The sequence below is a fragment of the Coptis chinensis genome, chromosome 4 (assembly GCF_015680905.1).
Source record: "Coptis chinensis isolate HL-2020 chromosome 4, ASM1568090v1, whole genome shotgun sequence".
Taxonomy (NCBI): domain Eukaryota; kingdom Viridiplantae; phylum Streptophyta; class Magnoliopsida; order Ranunculales; family Ranunculaceae; genus Coptis; species Coptis chinensis.
Window position 1 is genome coordinate 101,385,002 of NC_141459.1, and position 19,998 is coordinate 101,404,999.

The window sequence follows — 19,998 nt, forward strand, 5'->3', positions numbered from 1 at the left end:
CAAGAGTCAAAATCTACAGGGATGAAAACTGTAACAACAGGAATGGATATTTCAGCACTTTGCATTTAAAGATCAATGGGTATCAAGTACCAACTGTACATCAGTATATCATTGACTGTTGTGATTTTTCCAGTTCAATTACAACCATAAAACTGTTGGGATCAGCAGAGTACAGATACTGAAGACCCATGTACCTCCTAAATTGCCATCTCCTCAAAAATCTGAGTAGCAATATAAGAAAAGAATTCTTGTATACCAGAATCTAGTAGTAAACAAATTCCTACAATCCCTCCACCTCTTGAGACATTTGCTTACTGATACACCACCTGTCTTCTCCCAATATCTGCAGACACAGAAAACAAAATGAGCCGATGTAACAATCTGGAGAATAAAATATAACTAATAGAACTTAAAGGAAAGGACAAGTAAATCGGTAATACCAACAATTGTATTAGCAGTCGTCATCGAAGCACAACATTTACATGTCTCTAGATGGCAGTCTCTGTAGAGAAAAAAACAACAGTTGACCTGTGGCACTTGGTAAAATTAGCCACCATCTGTATCTATGTATCCTACTACTACATATGAATTCTGAAATATATTCTAAACAAGTGAGAGTGTGAATGAGAGACAGAGAGCATCAGCACAAGACGATTCTATGGCGGCCCCAAAACGAAGGCATGTATCTCAGCCCAACTAGAGACAGTATAGAGCGTGCCAGACAGCCCTTTCCAATTAGAACTTTCACTACCACCAAATTCTTTCTGCTTCTTCACCAAACCAGAGAACAATGGGACTAAAGAAACACCAAACTGACTCCCCAATCTCCTTAAGCTTTCACTTGAACCAACCACTATACCTACATCTGCTTCGAAAGGCAAAAAGTAAGTCACCCATTGAATCACCAATATAGACAGACAAGTGATTCGCCTTATCATTCTGCTTTTTCCCTGATCTCCTTGAAAACTTTAACCTTGTCTAGGGGAGACTCCACCTTCTTCACAATTTCGCCCGTCGAAATGGATGCTTCATAAGCGAATTCATTTGCGTGTATATCCAGACTAACATTTAGCTCCCCTGGTTAAGAAAACAGCAATTTAGATAGTGTGATTTTACGGAATAATGAGGAACTGTAGAAATTGTGACTGTGCTTTTTTTGTTTCTGTTCTAATTTTTTTTATTAGTTTTTTTTTTTGTATTGACTAACCAACTAATTCAAATTTCAGTCTCTCTACATGAAAAGAAATCTTCTAGCAGGAGAACTACAGCCACAAGCTGGTATTAAGAGAAAGACTAATTAAGATTTCGCACAGCTTTTGAGCTCAACAGTTTAATTATTCGCCTGAAAGCTTTCAAATGTGCTTAGTTAATGTAAGGAAATCTTCCATTTTACTGTAAAGTTGTAGTGAATTGGGTAATAAATAAAGGTGTCATTCATTAAGAATACATATAAAAAAGTTGCTCTTAACCACCATTGCCCAAGTGTCTCAGCATATTTAGCTATGTCGACAAGAAACCACCAGAATGATGCAATTTCCCATACAACAGGCCAGTGGACAGAGGTTTGGTTAAAGGAAAACACTGTGTAGTTTGTTAGAATCAGTTCAAAGTTGACTGAGACTCACATTATATATGTGATTTCATTGACACTGAAACATTTCAATGTAAGAAAGCAGAACTAAAATAGTACACCAAAGAAACCAAATAGATCTATGAGCAATGTCCACTACAACTACCAGATATTTTTTTAATACAAAAAGAACATACCTGATGAGAATGCTGACCTAATGAGGTCACCACACCAACAATATGATAGTATATGAACATCTGCATTTAGCTCTTCATTCTTTATTATCTTTTGAAAAACCCAGTACAACCATCCTGGAGTTTAACATGCTCACTGCTCTCCTAATGTCTTCTCGGTTAATACCCTTCAGTACCCCAGACTCCACTACCCTTGAGTTTGCCCGTTTCTCAAAGTCAGAAAGTTGTTCCAGTGCTTTGCATAAACCTTCAGAATTAAATTCTCCTGCTGCAAAATCACAGGAGAAGGGAAACATCCTGAGCAACATTTTATTAACTTTTATCTTGAATCAAGCAATCGCGGCGCTATATATTATACCATCTGCATAGAGAAATTATCAACTTATTATACCACCTTATTTACCTTTCTCACTAGGAAGAATGCTTTCGATGCATTGTTCATACTCTTCAGTATATTGTGTAGAAAGGAGACCCCAAGTGTTCCTCAAATCAGCAGATGACATACGAACCAGTGACTTTTCAGGATCATTTTGATCAGTTTTTGGTGCTGTCAATATAGCAATCTCGCTAAAATTGCAGAGGAATCAACAACAGTGCAAGTCAAGTCAAAATCTGAGAATATAGAGAGATGATAGCCAGTAGGATCAAACGCTCTGGATAAAGGTACAACAATTCTCTGAGTAATCGGTTGAGCTGAAAAAAAATTGATTTCAAGTTTCATGGCTCGGTGGTAAAGCTTCTCTATTACTTCAAGCTCTTCACCAGTCAAAGAGACACTTAGTTTATCAAGAAGATCTTCTGTTTGCAGAGCTGATGCCTGATAAAATAAGACCAAAGTAATTACATTGATCAGTGCTTGGAAAAATAAACCATTTCATGCCAATACAATAATACAAGCATCACACATTTATCTCATAAATCAGTCTAAGGAAGATATCATCGATAACAAACAAGTGAATAACTTTGAAGGAAACAAACCTCAAAACTTTCAGAAGCATAGTTGACAATCCACTTCTTGTAGAGATGACTGTCTTCAGCAGGATCCAGAAGCCCCATTAGCTCCTTACCCAAAAAGGCATAGAGCCTCATGCAAGGTGTCATAGCACCTAGTGCATAAGCAGCAACTTTAGTTTTCTCAAACGGAGTTGCAATTTTACCAACACCTTTGCCTTCTTCGACCTTCCCAGAAGCTGTAGCTAACAAAAATTCAGTGTATTTTACTGTCGCAGAGTTGGCACTGGTATCTTTTGCAGGATCAAAACCCCATTCCTACATCCACAACTGATTCTATTCAAAATGTAGACCAATATGCTGTAACATCACCTACGAATTAAATGCAAAAGGAACAACAAACTAACATATACTCTAAATATAAAACTAGGGTTTATTTACAGTCTTGCTAACAACGAATTCCACACAACACTAACTCGTAGTTCAGCATAAACATGAATCTCATTCAGTAACAAAACACGACAAAGATCGAGATGTACACAAGTTCTTTCCCTATCTCACAACTAGATAAAAATTTTACACAATAGAAGTTTATTGAAGGTTTTAAATGGTGCTAGCTTGGCCAAATAAGGTAACTTTTAACCAGTGTGATGGCATAGCCTAGGCGCACCTAGGTCCACTGCCTAGGCACTAGGCTCACGTCCAGTGCCTAGTTAGGGTCTGCTCCTTTGGCTGCACTAGGCTCATGTTTAGTGCCTAGCTACTAAACGGAATTTTTAAAGCACCACACTTTCCATACCGAGAAACTTATTGACTGATTTCTCACCTTGTCTAGTTCATTAACCATCACTTCAGTACCAACAACTTTATTTACCAAACACAACTTTAAACAATCTTTCCCACACTCAAAAAGTGGGTGAGTTCTTATCTTATTACAACAAATAGATCATAGAACTCTTCATTGAACTGCGAAAAATCACCTCGGTCCTACAGACCACAGTAGTGGACCCCTGAAAACCTCACAAATACATGGAATGGAACCTAAAACATGAGATCCTAGTCAGCCTCCTCCATAACTTGGGCTTTCAGTTTGAACTACTTGTTTGTGTTTGTAAATGACGTTAACAAAGTTTCTTCCTACAATTTCACTATCCTCAAATCAAATGAAATGTCACCATCTACAGATCTTGCAATAATATTGGTAAAATCAAATAAACTTACTTGTGCAAAAGAAGCGTGCATTTTAAGCTCATCAATCACAGACTTCCTCATATCCCGAATAGAAAGTTTATCATCATCATCATCTGCACAATCTTCCGCCAATTCATACCTAAATAACCAAAAAAACATAAATCATTTAAACCACAAGTAGAATAAAATTAAAGAATTGAATAAAGTGACTTACGCTTGAGCAAAAGCTTTAAGGAAATGAACGTCTTGAGCAATATAATGACGGAAAGTATCCAATTCCAAATTACCAGAAGCTAATGAAACAACAAAAGGTGTATACAAACTAAACACTGTTTCTTTCTTAAACTTAATCCAAAACCTTCTCGCTATACTCCCTTGTTCATCTCCACCTGATACCGCCACAACTCCCATCGATGATAATGATGATGATTTGAGATTAGAAGAAGAAGATCGGAAGAAAGAAAGTTGATTTGAAGATGAAGAAAAGGAAGGGATAGATTTGAAGAGTGGAGAAGAAGAAATGGATTTGAGGAAACGCATGAAAAAGAGAGAGGGGAGTGAAATGAGAGGAATGAAAATGGGAGGGGTATTTATAGGAATGGAAAAAAGAAAAAGAGGAAAGAGAAAAGGGCGGCCGGCGGAGATGGGTAAAGTGGGTAAGTTTTGTATTCAGGGTCTTCTCGTGACTGCTGAGTAAAAGACTAGTGAAAATTAATTAGGATGGGCTGAAAAATTAGAATTTTAGACTTGGTTACCCTTTATTAGACTTGGACTGGTGACTGGTCTAGGTTGATTTTCAAGGTTAGTTTTGACTAGTAAACGGTTTTTTATTGAAAATGTGCGGAAGTTGATTACGTAAAACCTTAAGACATAAATAAAAGTGCCCACAAAAGATTTGATGAAATCCAATTTCAATGGGCTTATTTCAAGGGATGTCCGCCCAGTTAATATTGAAAGTCAGACAGTTCGGATCCAAAAGGGTTCTAAGCATCGAACAAGATTTTTCACGTAAGTCACAGGGGCAATTTCGTCTTTCCTCTATCAATTGTGGGGGTATTGTAGACTTTTCACTATCAAGTATATTATCTAAACTCTCTCTTCTCCGTCTCTCTCACTTCCTCTATGTGTGATCACAACAAATCAAAAGAAAATTTAAACAAAAATAAATTGTTTAATAAACTCCATGCAAAATTTAAAGGGTAGTGTCGAATAGTAAACTTCAACCTGAGGATGGTGAGTGAGAACATGCTCTGGAGAACTTATGAGTTGAAAAGGTCAAAGTAATGTGGTTGTTAAATGTCTGAATGATATTCTTCACGAACTCTTTTTTTTGGAGCTATAATGTTTGAAATTGATTGGTTTTCTTGGTCTGTATTGATGCATTAGGTTTTGTTTGACAAGTGATTTGGTTAGTTTTTAATCACATGGATTGGTTGTTACTTCTAAGCTTTGGTTAAGGTGTTTGCAGTATTAGTCAGTAGGAATATGTGGATCAATTTTGCACCTTGTTACGTATCTCTTGGTATAGTTCATGATACATTCATCTGTTGTTTTTTCTGATTGAATTCAATATCCTCATCCTGGAATTGGTGCTCCTCCACTATTTTTACTTTTTACGTCTCTGTGGTTTTGTGTTTCTATTGTATGGTTACATTTTTTTGTTGATAAAATGTTATTTCATTATTATCAAAAGAAGTATTACAAGTACACCAAGATGGATTACTTCCAAATTGACTTCACACTTCACAGCCAATGCGCAGAGAGACAGATAGGTAGATAGATAGATAGAGGATATCTAAGGGAAACGAAGGATTATTGAGACTTTTCTGTCGGGTGATTTAGCAATAAGAGATTTTGCTTGAATAATCAATACTCTAATACTCTGTTCAAGTACAAGAAGAAAGGTATATATCACACATTTCCTAAAATGAATTTGTTATATTTTAAATGGAAGATCCATTTTTTTTGCTAATCTCTCTTCTTGGCAGGTCAGATCATTCTCCAAACGTCAACTTAAGGTTGGCTCAAATCTCAAAAGATTCCATCGAGGTTCGTCATGTCGATCATTCTCCATGCTTCTTGATTTAAAAATCTCAAAACCTTACTGTTATCTGTGTGTGAATATTTAAGACAATTGACAACTTTCACTCTCCAATAAGATTGTTGACACTTTCCCTTATTCAGGTCTCTCTATTTGGGTTCAGGGGCTGAAAAAAGAGGTCGTTGTATTAACCCCTTTTTGGGCTATCGAGGTGGCATGTCCGCCATCCCGAAGTAATATAAGAAAAAGAAGGCGTGAAACACCGGATCGAGGCCGCGGCTCTGCAAAAGTGGTCGGGCCGTACAGCAGCATGTGGAAAGAGAGCGGTCAGAGTCAAAGAGGAGACAACTTAATAGAGAAGGAACGGGGGGTACATCAGCAAGGCCGCGGAACCCTAAGAGGATAGGTGTGCCAGTGTGGACCAGAGGATAGGATAGAGATCAATGGATAGGAAAGAAGGGAGGAGGATATAAATAGGAACAGTAGAGCAGAGAAAAGAAAGAAAAAAAAAGAAAGAAAAAGAGAGGGAGAGAGAGTATTAGGACATTGGATAAAATAAACTGTTGAAAATGAACGTGGACACATATATATGTAAAATAAATTGGATGCAAATGTATCGAACTAATTTCAAATAATATTTAACAAGAAATCGGAAACTGGTCAAAAAACAATTAATGGAGAACCGAAAACTGGATGTAAATGCATCGAACTAATCTCAAATAATAGTTAACAAGAAATCGGAAAGTGGATGCAAATGCAAGCATTAAACTAATCTTCAAAAGTAATTAATATAAAATTATAATATGGATACAACTGCATTAAACTAACCTCAAAGAATAATTAATGGAAAATCAAAACTTGGATGCAAATACATCAAACTAACATAAAAAAAAAATTATTGGAAAATCGGAAACTGGATACAAATGCATTGAGCTAACCCTCAAAGATTAAATTAATGGGAAATCAGAAACTGGATACAACTGTATTGAACTAACCTCAAAGAAAAATTAATTATAAATTGGAAACATGATGGAAATGCGTAGAACTAATCTTAAAAAATAATTAATGGGAAATCATAAACCGGATGCAACTGCACTGAACTAATCTCAAAAAATAAATTTGATGCAAATGCATTGAACTAGCCTCATTAAATAGTTAATGGGAAATCGGAAACTGGATGCAAATTCATTGAACTAACCTCAAATAATAATTAATGAGAAATCAAAAACTATATACAAATACAATTTTATCAAATAATAAACGAGAAATCGGAAACTGGATACAAATGAATTAAACTAATCTCATAGAATAATTAATGGGAAATCAAAAACTGGAGGCAAATGCATTAAAGTGACCTCAAAGAACAATTAATAGGAAACTGGAAATTAGATGCAAATGTATTAAACTAACCGAAAAGAATAATTAAAGAAAAATAAAAAAAAACTTGATACAACTGCATTAAACTGATCTAAAAAAATAAACAACGGGAATTGGAAATTGGATGCAACTACATTGAACTAATCTCAAAATATAAATAATAGAAAATCAGAAACTAGATGCAAATGCATTGAACTAACCTCAAAACATAGTTGGGTTATATGTTGTGAGAATATCTCGATAAGTATAGTTTTGCATTTAAAATAGTGTTTATCTTATCACTTTTTGTATGATTGTGAACTTCTTGCTATTCAAGTAGCTTCAATATATACGAACTTTACCTTATTAGGCAATCTCACAAAACTTCAATTAAACTTTTATTATTAAACAACAAAATGAAATTGAAGGGTTTTATCAAAGGTGTGTTATTTTTTTTTAATAGAGAGTGAGGTTTTCACGTTATAAGAAATTTGGTTGAGTGATCAATACAATATTAATATATATTAGTTCTGCATATTTGCAAATATTTTTCAGAATAATTAATATAACAACACCCGTCGTAGATAATCTTTGAAAATTCCACATAGTGAGTCATGCATAATTTATAGAATAATTAATGGGAAATCGGGAACTGGATAATCTTCAATGATCCCACATAGTAAATCGGGAACTGTAGTGTTTGCAATGATACTACAGATGGATCAGTAAAAGTTGGTATTACACACCACATTGGATAGTTAAAAAGAAATCGGAAATTGGATTCAAATACATAACTCAGCCTAAAGAGTAATTAACGGAAAATCGGAAACTTTATGCAAATGCAATAAACTAAACTCAAAAGGTAATTAACTAGAAATCGGAAACTGGATGCAATTGCATTAAACTAACGTCAGATAATAACTAACGGAAAATTAGAAATTGGATGCAAATTCTTGAAAAATACTTAACGGGAAATCAGAAACAGTATGCAAATACATCAAACAAACCTCAGATAATAATTAACAGAAAATCAAAAACAGAATGTAACTGCATTAAACTAACCTCATAGAATAGTTGGTGGGAAATCGGAAACTAAATACAAATGCATTGAAATAATCTCAAAGAATAATTAACAGGAAATCAGAAACCGGATATAATTGCATCGAACTAACCTCAAAGCATAAATAATCAAAAACTAGATGTAGATGTATTGAACTAACCTTAAAGAGTTATTAACAGAAAATCAGAAACTGGATCCAAATGCAATAAACTAATATCAAAGACTAATTAACAAAACATTGAAAAATGGATGAAACTGCACTGAACTAACCTAAATGAATAATTAACGAGAAATTATAAATTTGATGTAACTGCATTGAACTAACCTCAAAAAAAATTAGGGAAATCGAAACTTGATTTAAAAATGCATTGAACTAACCTAAAAAAAAAACAATTAACATAAAATTGGAAATTGGGATGAATCAGATTGAACTAACCTCAAAGAATAATTAACGGAAAAACAAAAATTGGATGCAAATGCATTAAACTAAAATAGAGATTAACTAACGGGAAATCAGAAATTGGAAGCAAATGCATTGAAATAACCTCAAAAAATAATTAACTAGAAATTGAAAGTCGGATGTAACTGCATCGCACTGACCTCAAAGCATAAATGTCCACTTTTTTTGCCTTCTCACATGAGTAATTACGAGTAATTAGGAACTCAAAACGAAAGTGAGTTTATAAAAATAGACTCTTACATGTATGCAAACGGTATAGAAATTGTAAACTATCGAGCTAACCTAGAAAAACAATTAACCGAAAATCAGAAACTTGATGCAGATGTATTGAACTAACCTCAAAGAGTAATTAACAGGAGATTGGAATCTAGATGAAAATGCAATGAACTAATCTCAAAGACTAATTAACGAAACATCGAAAACTGGATGCAACTGTACTGAATTAACCTTAATGAATAACTAATGTGAAATCATAAAGTGGATGCAATTGCACTGAACTATCCTCAAATAATAATTAAAGAGAAATTGGAAACTTGATGCAACTACATTGAACTAACCTCAAAGAATAATTAATGAGAAATTGGAAACTGGAAACTGGATGCAACGTACTACATTAAACTAACCTCAAAGAATATTTAATGGAAAATCAAAAATTTGATGCAAATGCATTGAACTAATAACCCTAAAACATATTTGTATTATATGTAGGGGGAATAAATGTCCCGACAAATATAGTTTTGCATTTTAAATAGTGTTTATTATAATTCTTTTATTGTGATTGGCAATGCCTTGCTATTCAAGTAGCTTCAATATTATCTTCTCCACATTGGACATTCTTACAAAACTTCAATCAAAATTCTATTATTAAACCTAACAATAAAAAGAAGTCGATGAGTTTTATCAAGGTTTGATGCTTTCTTTTTATAGAGAGTAGTGCAAGAAATTTAAATGAGTAATTAATATAATTTTCATATCTCATAGTTATGCATAGTTTCTAATATTTTTTAGAATAATTTAATATAATGGCACCCATTCATAGGACACGTTCATGTGATAAATATTTTCAAGTGTGAGTAGTGTATTCTTTGAGAATATATAAACAATTAATCTGTTTTAATGATTTGTACACATTAGTATGTAAGCCGAGCGGTAATGATTTACCGCTAAATTACCATAAATCTAATAAAACTATTATACAAGCTAGATCGAGTTTAAGATAATTCAATTTGAAAATTACGGATTAATATCCTAAACCACAAAGTGAAGAGGCTATCTCAATTTGATCTCTTAGTTTCCAAGTACTTATGCACCATAATCGCTGCTCATTAATGTATTTCGGTTTATTTTCAATAAAAATATATTTTGATTCGAAAATTTACCGCTAAATCACCATAAATCTAAGAAAACTATTATACAAGTTAGATCGAGTTTAAGATAATTCTATTTGAAAATTATGGATTAATATCCTAAACCACAAAGTAAAAAGGCTATCTCAATTTGATCCCTTAGTTTCCAAGTACTTATGCACCATAATCGCTGCTCATTAACGTATTTCAGTTTATTTTCAATAAAAATATATTATGATTTGAAAATTTGTGTGAGACATTTTGTAAAACCTTTTCAGCACACAAAATATTTAATAGATTCCGGGCTTATGCCCGGGTCCAAAATCTAGTTATGTAACTAAAGAAAAGTATTTGTGACTTAGCCTAGTACAAACAAAAAGATCACAATTCATTTATCTGACAATTTGAATCCATTCCCGAAATTTCGCAGTTTGGATGTTCCAATCTAAATATTCAAAAGTATGTCCCAAGAAAACAGTGGACATTATGCAAAAAGTTAAATGTACTGGTTTCAGGATAGACAATAGGTCCATTAAAGATGGCAGACCCAATATGAGCTAATAGTCTAATACAATCACCTTCAAGATAACTGGTATGAGGAAACATATTATTAATTAGTATACAACTCATAGATACATATGTTTTAAGAAACAAAATGCAACAGCCTCATGAAAAGAAAGAAAGAAAGAAATCCTATGATGTAGTTTATCTATGCTAGTTGAAGAGGATTAGGCCTTGCACTAATGAAGCGCCACCTACCCTCTACAGGATTATCTGGTTTAAGTCTTAGTGAAACTTTTTTTTTAGCTGTTTTTCTTACACAATAATCCTTTCAAATTTCAATTTATTAAGTGAGAAGACAAAATACAATCATAAAGTCATCTTTACATACTAAACACAAAACACAGCTCTAGGGACACAAGGCATTAGGATTCTCAACGACACTTGGCACCGCTCTAGGGATCCCTTTGACAATGAGTGCAACTTTTTCACTAAAGTTTATTGTTGTACCCCTTGGCACAGAGGCTTAACAACATAGTTTTTTATAATGGGTATTCAATTATGATTACAAGCATAATCCCAATAATATATATACAAATCTATAACATTGTAATTGAAAAATGAGTTCCATTACAAATAGTAGTGAGTGACGGAAAAGAAAAGTCCAAAATCACAAATTTAGGCCCAAACACATAAATTGACCAATAATTTCAGTTTTAGACATGGTTGACCAATAATTACGATTTTAGGACAAAAACGGGCTGACATCAGCAAGTTATTTTTTTATTAATACCAATTATGACCTTCTTCTCCATCTAGCAAAAAAAACTCAAACTAGAAACTTGTAAAATATTTTTGAGATTTAATTGTTTCCATCTTTGAGGTAATTGATTTGTGTGTTGTGAACTTGTGATTAGTGAGTTAAGATATGAGAAAATATTTATCTCCTTCTCCATCTAGCAAAAAAGAAAAAACTCAAACTAGAAACTTGTAATTTTTTGAGATCTAGTTGTTTTCATATTTGAGTTAGTTGATTTGTGTGTTGTGATTAGTGATTTAAGCTATAAGAAAACATTTTATTCTCTTATGACAAACACTCTTCTTATTTTTCAATTTTACATTATTGATAATTGAAAAATAATTGGGTCGATTTCGGCACCGGTTTGACAAACAACTGAACAACAATTGAATTTCATTTTCAAATCCTCGAATCTTGTGTTAATCAATTGTGCGATTTAACTCAATTTCGATATTGTTATCATTGATTATATTTTTAAGTTTGGAGTAGTAGTCCAATACACGTGTAAATACCACTATACATGTGTACAACACACATGCACACACCATTATGCATGTGTACAACACACATACAAACACTACTATGCATGTGGTTATCAACATGCACACACCATTATGCATGTGTATAACACACATGCAAACATCATTATGCATGTGCATAACATATATGCAAACACTATATATGTGTACACATGTGCATAACAAACATGCAAACACTACTATGCATGTGTATAACTGTATACCACACATGCACACACCATTATGTATGTGTGCAACAAACATGGAAACACTCCTATCACACATGCACACACCAATATACATATGTTCAACAAACATGCAAACACCACTATGTATGTGTACAACATGAAATAAATTAAAATTTTCATGTTAGTTCTAACATAAAATGTGAGTGTGCTTTGAAAAATCGTGGGAGTTTTCCCCAATAGCCACAATATTTTGATTTTGATTTAACTGATAAAAAGTTAAATAAAGGTAATATTGTCTTTCTACAGTGGTAAACCCGGTTTGTCTTGGAGCCTTAATTATTTGTGTAACCAAACTAAAAGCGAAATTAAAACGCAATTTTGTCCTATGAGCCCGTTTTCTGGTCCGAAATTGGCTTAAGAACAAAAAAGAGCCAAACCTGCATAGAGAAGTTAAATGTCATCAACTCCATAACACATCAAAGGCCATGGTACGCGGAAAGAATGTTGATGAGTTTATAAGCACTTAAAAAGAATGTTAATATATACAAAATACCGAAACCTCCAAACTACCGAAACAAAATTTATTAATCGATATTCTGAAATGTTTGCATTTCCAAAAGTATTTATGCACAATTACCTTTCCCAAACAAGCTTTACCAAAAACACAACAAATACCAAAACTATAAGGGGTGTTTGGATCCTATTTATTATTGTCAATAAACATTTATTACTAAAAAAATATTTTTTGAAAAAATAAACATGTTTGGTCTCTATTTTTGTAAAAAGTAGTTTTTCACCCAAAAAACATTTATTGGTCCAAAAAACATGTTTTATGATAAATAACAAAAACTTGTTTTTCAAGTTTAAAAACAATTTTTTCTTCTCACTTTCTCATCGAGCTAGAAAGGCATATCGATTGCCCATTAGTGATAAATGCCGATATATTTCGATAAATATCACAAAATTTACTAGTTTGATAAAATAACTTTTAAGAAATTAAAAAATCTCAACCAAACATGTTTATTTAAAAATTGTTTTTAGAATATAATAAAATAGCTTTTAAGTGGGTGTTTGGATCTAAAAACAATTTTTAAATAAACATGTTTGGTTGAGATGTTTTTTCTTAAAAGCTATTTTATTAAACTAGTAAATTTCATGATATTTTTCGAAATATCTTAGCATATCTCGATATTTTTTACTAATGGGCAATCCATATGCCTTCGGAGCTAGATGAGAAAGTGAGAAGAAAAAATTGTTTTACACTTAAAAAACAAGTTTTTGTTATTTATCATAAAACATGTTTTTTTTTACCAATAAATGTTTTTTGGGTGAAAAACTACTTTTTACAAAAATAGAGACCAAACATGTTTGTTTTTTAAAAAAATGTTTTTTTCACTAATAAATGTTTATTGACAATAAATAAATAGTATCCAAACACCCCCAATCTTTAAATTCAAATTAATCAATTACCTACTTTCAAATACCCAATTTTAGTTTTTAACAAATCCAAAAACTCATTCAGAGAAACAATTTCTTTGTTTCACATCCAAGATAGTCTTTGTATGTGTTAACCGACGTGGTATTGGAAGATTGTTTTCCACAAAAACTCGAGTTACATCATTGATTTCGATAACAAGTCTATTGAATTGGACAAAATTCTCCATTATTTTGGTTTCCGTACTAGTCATATCTCCTCTTCCTTCAACAAATACTTCTTCTCCACATTCTGATCCCTAAACAGACAAAACAAATTTAAACTAGTTAACATATCAACCAAACAAACTAAACAAATCTATATTTTAGATTCAAAGTTTCAAACCTCACTAGCCATTTTTTTGTTGTGAAATTCTCGTAACCTGGTTAAATCAAATTGTTAGATCCATTGAAATCATATTCAAACAATTAAAATGAAAAGAAGAAGGAGAAGAAGAATGAAGAAAAAAAAAACGAGGATGATGGATCGGAGAAGAAGAAGAAAAAGAATGAAGTAGGAGATAAGAGATCTATGTGAAAAATTAGCAGTGTTGAATGAAGAAGAAAAACGTGTTCTCGAAAATAGGATCTACCTGAAATCAATAGTGTTGATTGTTGAAGTTGTTGAGAATTTGAGCTTTAGTGTTCTGGAGGGAGAAGAAGAAAGACTTTAAAATGATGGATGTATTTATAGATGGTACTCGCTATGGGCACCTTCAATTTTGTGTTGGGTGGACCCGAAAAAAAATTTATTACAAGTTTTCCATTGACCTAAAAAACATAATTTGTGTTAGGCACCCCCAACTATATAAAGTTAACATGTTGCCAACCTGTTTAGCCTTTCTCTTATATGAATTAAAACTAAGAGAAGAGAGATAGAAAAGCAAATTGTAAATAGAAGAGTTCTTTGTGAAGTTTGGTGGTGGTGGCAATAAACTTACTTGCTTTGTTTTATTTTTGGTGGAGATTAATGGTGGAGAATGAGATAATGAGAGTGCTTGAGACCCGAGAGTTTATTGTAATTGGTCTTGAAAATGTAAAATGAGAGTAGCATGTTTAAGATGGTGGATTAATGGGATGAGTTAATGGTGGACTTAGAGTGTAGAAATTTCAGTTGGGATTGGTGGAGAGTTGAATGGGGGAGACAATACTCTCTATTCACTATTCTAACCAGTTTCCGGTTCTTTTGAGACTCTGTTTGGCAGTAGAAATATTTGTAGTAGCCAACCTAGTTTAGGTGACCCAACACAATCTAGAGTGACACAAGCATGTATGTAACTAACCGAAATATGAATGGTGTGTAAGGATGTTTGGTTGTATTTTTTTTCATTGTTTGGTTAGACTGTACAGAAAATAAAATAAAATAAAAAAATCTCTAACAATTCATTTACCAATAAGGTCAATACAATACAAAATATTTAAACGCAAATCACAATTATTGCAAAAGAAATTCAAGATTTTTTTACAGAGAAATAATACCCATTAACTAAAAAATGTCATATTTAGAATTTGATATTACAATAAGCCAAAAAAAAATAGAGTAGAAAGAATTTTTAGGCAAAGAAAAAGGATTGCAATTTGCAAATAATACAAAGTTTTATTAAGGAAAAACCACTCATTTGAAAATTTTGATGCATTTAGAGAAATCCAACAAAATAACTTGTGCATCTTTTAAAAAGATTCTAAAAAGAGAAATAAATGGAAGAAAGTAACTATGTAAGATAAGGTGTGGGAGAGAAGAGAGAGTGAGTATGTAGGAAGTTTCCATGGAGTTTAAGCACAAGTCAAATGATGGTAGGATGCTTAAAACTAGAAAGAGAAAGGAAAGAGACGAGCAGATTAGTACACGATTTTGTTCACTTTTGTGGTTTGGCAATTTACCCGGTTCACAACTTACTCATTAGTTGTGGCTCCTATTTAGGGCTGTCAACGGGCCGGACTTGAACAGGACTCATTTATGTCCAAGTCCCATCCAAATTATATTTATATTTAGAAGGTCCAAGTCCGGGTCCGATGTAGTAAGACTCGAACCCAAAAGCCTTATATGTGGCTACAACACTAATCCATTAAGCCTCTTAACATTTTATGTATAATAGTAGTTACAAATTTAATAATACTTATTTGAAAAACTAAAAAAATAACCTTAGTTTTCCGGTCGGACCGTTATCAGGTCGGACGGGAGTATGTCTATAACTGGCCCAATAGTCTTATCGGACAACATTTAAGTTCTAAGTCTCTATCTTATTGGTTCGGATTCAATCGGGTTTTGGGCCTGGCCCGACCCATTGACAGCCTTACGACCTTATAGATTAGCGCCAACGCAAATACGTGAAATTTGGTTCGAGATCGGTCTTGAACTCGGTGAGTTGGGCTTAAAGCCCATCAAAATTTTATAGGGGTTTATGGCTTTATGCCAAGTGAAAACAGGGCTGAAGTCAGTATAAGAAACTAAGAATGTCACATACCTTACCAATCTGAAAAATCACAATTAAATTATGGATCTTCTCCTAGCCACATTTTCTTTTAGATGTTTATATTAAACTAATTCAGATTCTCATAAACTTACTCTTGGAATAAATACTTTGTGTACGTCAGAATTCCAATTGAACTTGGTTACTAGGTCTGTTTAACGAGTTTATGGGCTCAATTGGGCCCAGATAACAAATATTTCCTTGCCCAATTAAGAAATTGTCTCAAATTTTGCATATCACTGAAATTATTTTAAGACATCATCCATGTTTCAAAGATATCAGATAAATTGAAGGATAAATCATTTTGTTAAATGTTAGTTGATTTTGTTGCGAATTAGTTAAATTTTGTTTTTTCCCAGATGTAACATTAGTTAAATTTTGTGACATTTGATGAGAGCACTTTTTCCTAGCAAGTTAAGAAATTATTTCTGAAGGAATTGGTCTCTTGGGTCAACGTCCATGGGAAAAAACAGCTTAAAAACCACACAGTTTGGTGTTACTCTACGCTTTTATGTTTGCAAAGTATGATCTAGTGATCTACCACAGTCTACTCTATGATTGAGTTTTCTCTGCCTTAATTTCGAGTTTTTGAACTATTTTACAATAATAAATTTAGAAGGTTAAACTCACTAAAGATAATCTCACTTAAGTTGGTACTTCACTACTTCAACTTAAAGATGCCACTACTTAGCAATTAACATACTAAATTGTTTTTGGCTTTAGGCACATTAAAACATAAAAGAAACGAAAAAAAATAGTACTTGTAACTTGTAATAGGCCATCCTATTTGGACTTTGGAGATAAACCTTGATTCCTGGCTTTCCTATATATGAGGAGGTAATGTTCTAGGTTTAAATGGAAAACCAACTGCAATAGATTTCAAGCAATTATTATGAAAAGCACTATAATCAACCACAACATCATGTTCTTGATCCGTTGAACTAAAAGGAACTACAAAGAAGAAATAAAGAAAACGCCGGGAAAGAAACTATAGCCGATACCATATTTATACCATACAATATGCCGACATTAGAACAAGAGGAAATGATATTTATGTGGAATTCCTATTATTACTTAAAGGCTTTATCATCAATTAGAACGGAATGATGAAATGTGTTTTTGTTTAACTGAATTGTACATACAAAGGTCCTCAATTAATCTCAGCCGTTGATTCAGGTTTTTGGTAAGAATGTTTCTGGATATTAGGAACTGTACGTCTCAACTCATCATCAAAATTGACTTTTGCGTGAATGTTGGATTGTTGGCGAAGTGGCCAACAGTTTAAACTTCGAGCAGTGCGTGCCAGACTTCCACACAAGTGTACAACAACGTGGAAATAATAATAGTGAACCCAATTTGTCTTTGGGTTTATGATCCAGGTTTTTTGCCCGCCAACTTTCATTTGTAGGCCATGACCCAATTTTTTTTTTTTTTTTTGATACAAATCATACTCTTATATATTAACCAAAATTACACAAACATAGGATAACAGTTAGCGTTCACTAAACAGCTAGGAAGATCCGAGCTTTCTAGTTGTCTTCTAGCCCATGCGGCTAGTTCATCTCAGATCCCTATTGAAGGATCTACTAATCCACCTATACACAAAGATTTACTTCCAACCAAAGATAGCTGTGATACATGTTTTTACCCCTTCCCATTCCCATCTGCATTCACTTGTATGTAGAGCTCCAATAACTTCCTTGTTGTCCCCTTGTAACACAAAGTCCTTTTGTCCTAGCTGCTTTGCCAGCAAGGCTGCCACTTCTGCGCCTTCTAGTTCAGCTTCTGCTGCCTCCAAGGCCTTGAACCTCCTAACAGCTGCCCCCACAATACAGCCTTCATCATCTGTGGCCACAGCACCAGCTCCAGCCCATCCAGTATTCCTGCAAAACGAAGCATCAAATCTGATTATAATGCTTTCATTTGGAATGCTACAAAAATCTGCTTCAATCTGCTTTAGATTAGTGTTAGGAAAAGGTGGAGGATTGGTAGATTCTTCTCTGTATGCTAAAAAGCATTTTTCAGCTCCTCCTCTGCTCTTTCTGATTATTCCTTCTCTGTTCGCCATTTTGTTGTCAAACTTGATGCCATTCCTAGCTTGCCAAATTTGGTGCAGCATGAACATAATATGTGTCCCCGCCAGCCTTCTCTCATTGTTTGTGCTACAGCTCCACCTCACTGCCTGATCCAACCTTTCTCTAACCGACACCTGTTGCTCCTTGTGAACTTTCATCCCTAGTTGAGATCCAAACCAAACAGTTCGTACCCATTCACATTTGTAAAAAATATGCTCTGCAGTTTCCTGTTCCTTAGCACAGAAGGGACAAGTAAAGTCTCCTATCATATGCTTTTCAGCAAGAGTTGCTCCCATAGGGAGCACCTGCATATACATTTTCCACAGGAAGAGTTGTATGTATGCTGGGGTAGGAGTCTTCCATATTTGCCTCAGAGTGATGGGATTGCAGCTGGAGCTTTGTCCTACCTCTTCTTTAGAGTGAAGGAATTGATAAGCTGATTTTACAGTAAACCTTCCATATCTATCTTTTTGCCATCTCAGCCTATCATTTCCTTCACCTTGTGGTCTGATTTTGACCTCCAATATCTTTTGGCAGGTAATTGGGTCTAGGAATTGACTAATCTTAGTCTCCTCCCAGCCCCTTTTATCTGCACTAAACAGTTCAGAGACCACTTTATTCTGCCAAGCTGGCACCTCCACCCCTAGCTCTTCCAAGGTAGTGGGGGTTCCATTGCATATCAACCAAGGGTCTTTCATAATAGAGATGGCATTTCCATCTCCAATGGCCCAGATGAGGCCACCACTTATCTCATTAAAGGTTCTATGAATGCCCTTCCAGAAATAGGATGCCTTGTCAGGAGGTTTTTTAACATCCCCTATCCATTCTTTACCCAATTTCAAAGTATTCTGGTACGTCCCAAAATTTTTGTGCTTATATTCCAATCGAATTTTATTTATTTATTTGGTTAAAGTGAAATTTTATTTCTAGCACTTTGAAAGTTCAAGCAATTTGAGCTTTTGAAATAAGTTGGTGGAATGGACATGTCGATTATGCATGTGAGTAAATTTAGTTTACGAGTTACCGTCTTTTTAGAAATAGTACAAAGATCTAAGAGATAGAAATATGTCAATTAAGAGTAAAAGGTTGAAACTATAGAGCAAAAACATATATTATATCAAATAAAAAATTGGTTCCCCAACATTCATTTCTAAATAACTTTATATCCCATTAGAGCATCATCAACGCGTTGTTATTTTTTATTTTCAATGTGACAGTTGACAATTTTTTTAGCAATTTTCGTCCCCAACGCGTTGTCAAATGATCGTTTTTATTTTAAGAATTGTCAAAAGTGGAGCCAAATTGGTTAAGAAAATAGAAATGGTTCGCACAGTAAAACTAGACCCGTCCGAGAGTAGAAATGTGTGCACGGGTCTACTTTAGCCGTCCAGCATTTTTTTTGTTTTTTTTTAATAAAAAATTAAAACGGTTCGATTTTGTACCGTTGGAATTAACGGCTATATTTAGTTCCGTTGGACTGGGCCTATATATATTCCATATATGCTTAACTCATTTTTCACTAATTCACTTCATCTTCTTCTTTCTTCTTTTATTCTTCACTAAAATCACAAAATGTCTTCACAAAGATCTAGAGGTAGAGGAAATAGAGGTGGTAGAAATAGTGAAAACCAAAACCAAGAAAACAGCCAACATACCTATGTTCAAGGTCGTTCAAAAAAATTTCACAACTGTTGAAGATGAAATTTTATGTCATAGTTGGATTTTTATTTCAGAAGATGCAGTTGTTAGAACGGGCCAAAATAGGCATGTTTTTTTTGAGAAAATTGCCGATGAAATGAACAAA

General features: G+C 33.7%; 1 protein-coding gene, 1 long non-coding RNA gene and 1 pseudogene across 3 annotated transcripts; 1 reads left to right on the top strand and 2 right to left on the bottom strand.

The window, feature by feature from the left end:
• Nucleotides 1-43: 43 nt before the first annotated feature.
• Nucleotides 44-4,622, bottom strand: LOC147506320 (bifunctional TH2 protein, mitochondrial-like; annotated as a pseudogene). The gene is made up of 7 exons (XR_015193687.1): nucleotides 4,121-4,622; nucleotides 3,937-4,045; nucleotides 2,743-3,033; nucleotides 2,168-2,581; nucleotides 1,768-2,032; nucleotides 441-1,077; nucleotides 44-343 (listed from the first exon to the last, which is right to left on the bottom strand). The product of XR_015193687.1 is annotated as a bifunctional TH2 protein, mitochondrial-like (transcript).
• A 397-nt stretch (nucleotides 4,623-5,019) lies between these two features.
• LOC147506321 (uncharacterized) lies at nucleotides 5,020-6,618 on the top strand. Its single transcript, XR_015220790.1, has 3 exons — nucleotides 5,020-5,810; nucleotides 5,900-5,955; nucleotides 6,091-6,618. It is a non-coding gene; the product is annotated as an uncharacterized LOC147506321 (long non-coding RNA).
• An 11,110-nt stretch (nucleotides 6,619-17,728) lies between these two features.
• Nucleotides 17,729-18,892, bottom strand: LOC147506322 (uncharacterized). Its single transcript, XM_086605739.1, has one exon. It carries the CDS (start codon nucleotides 18,890-18,892, stop codon nucleotides 17,729-17,731), a length of 1,164 nt encoding a protein of 387 aa, XP_086461865.1.
• Nucleotides 18,893-19,998: the final 1,106 nt, after the last annotated feature.

Excerpts from the sequence above, each read along its gene's own strand:
- LOC147506322 (XM_086605739.1), bottom strand. The coding sequence starts at position 18,892 with ATGAAAGACCCTTGGTTGATATGCAATGGAACCCCCACTACCTTGGAA.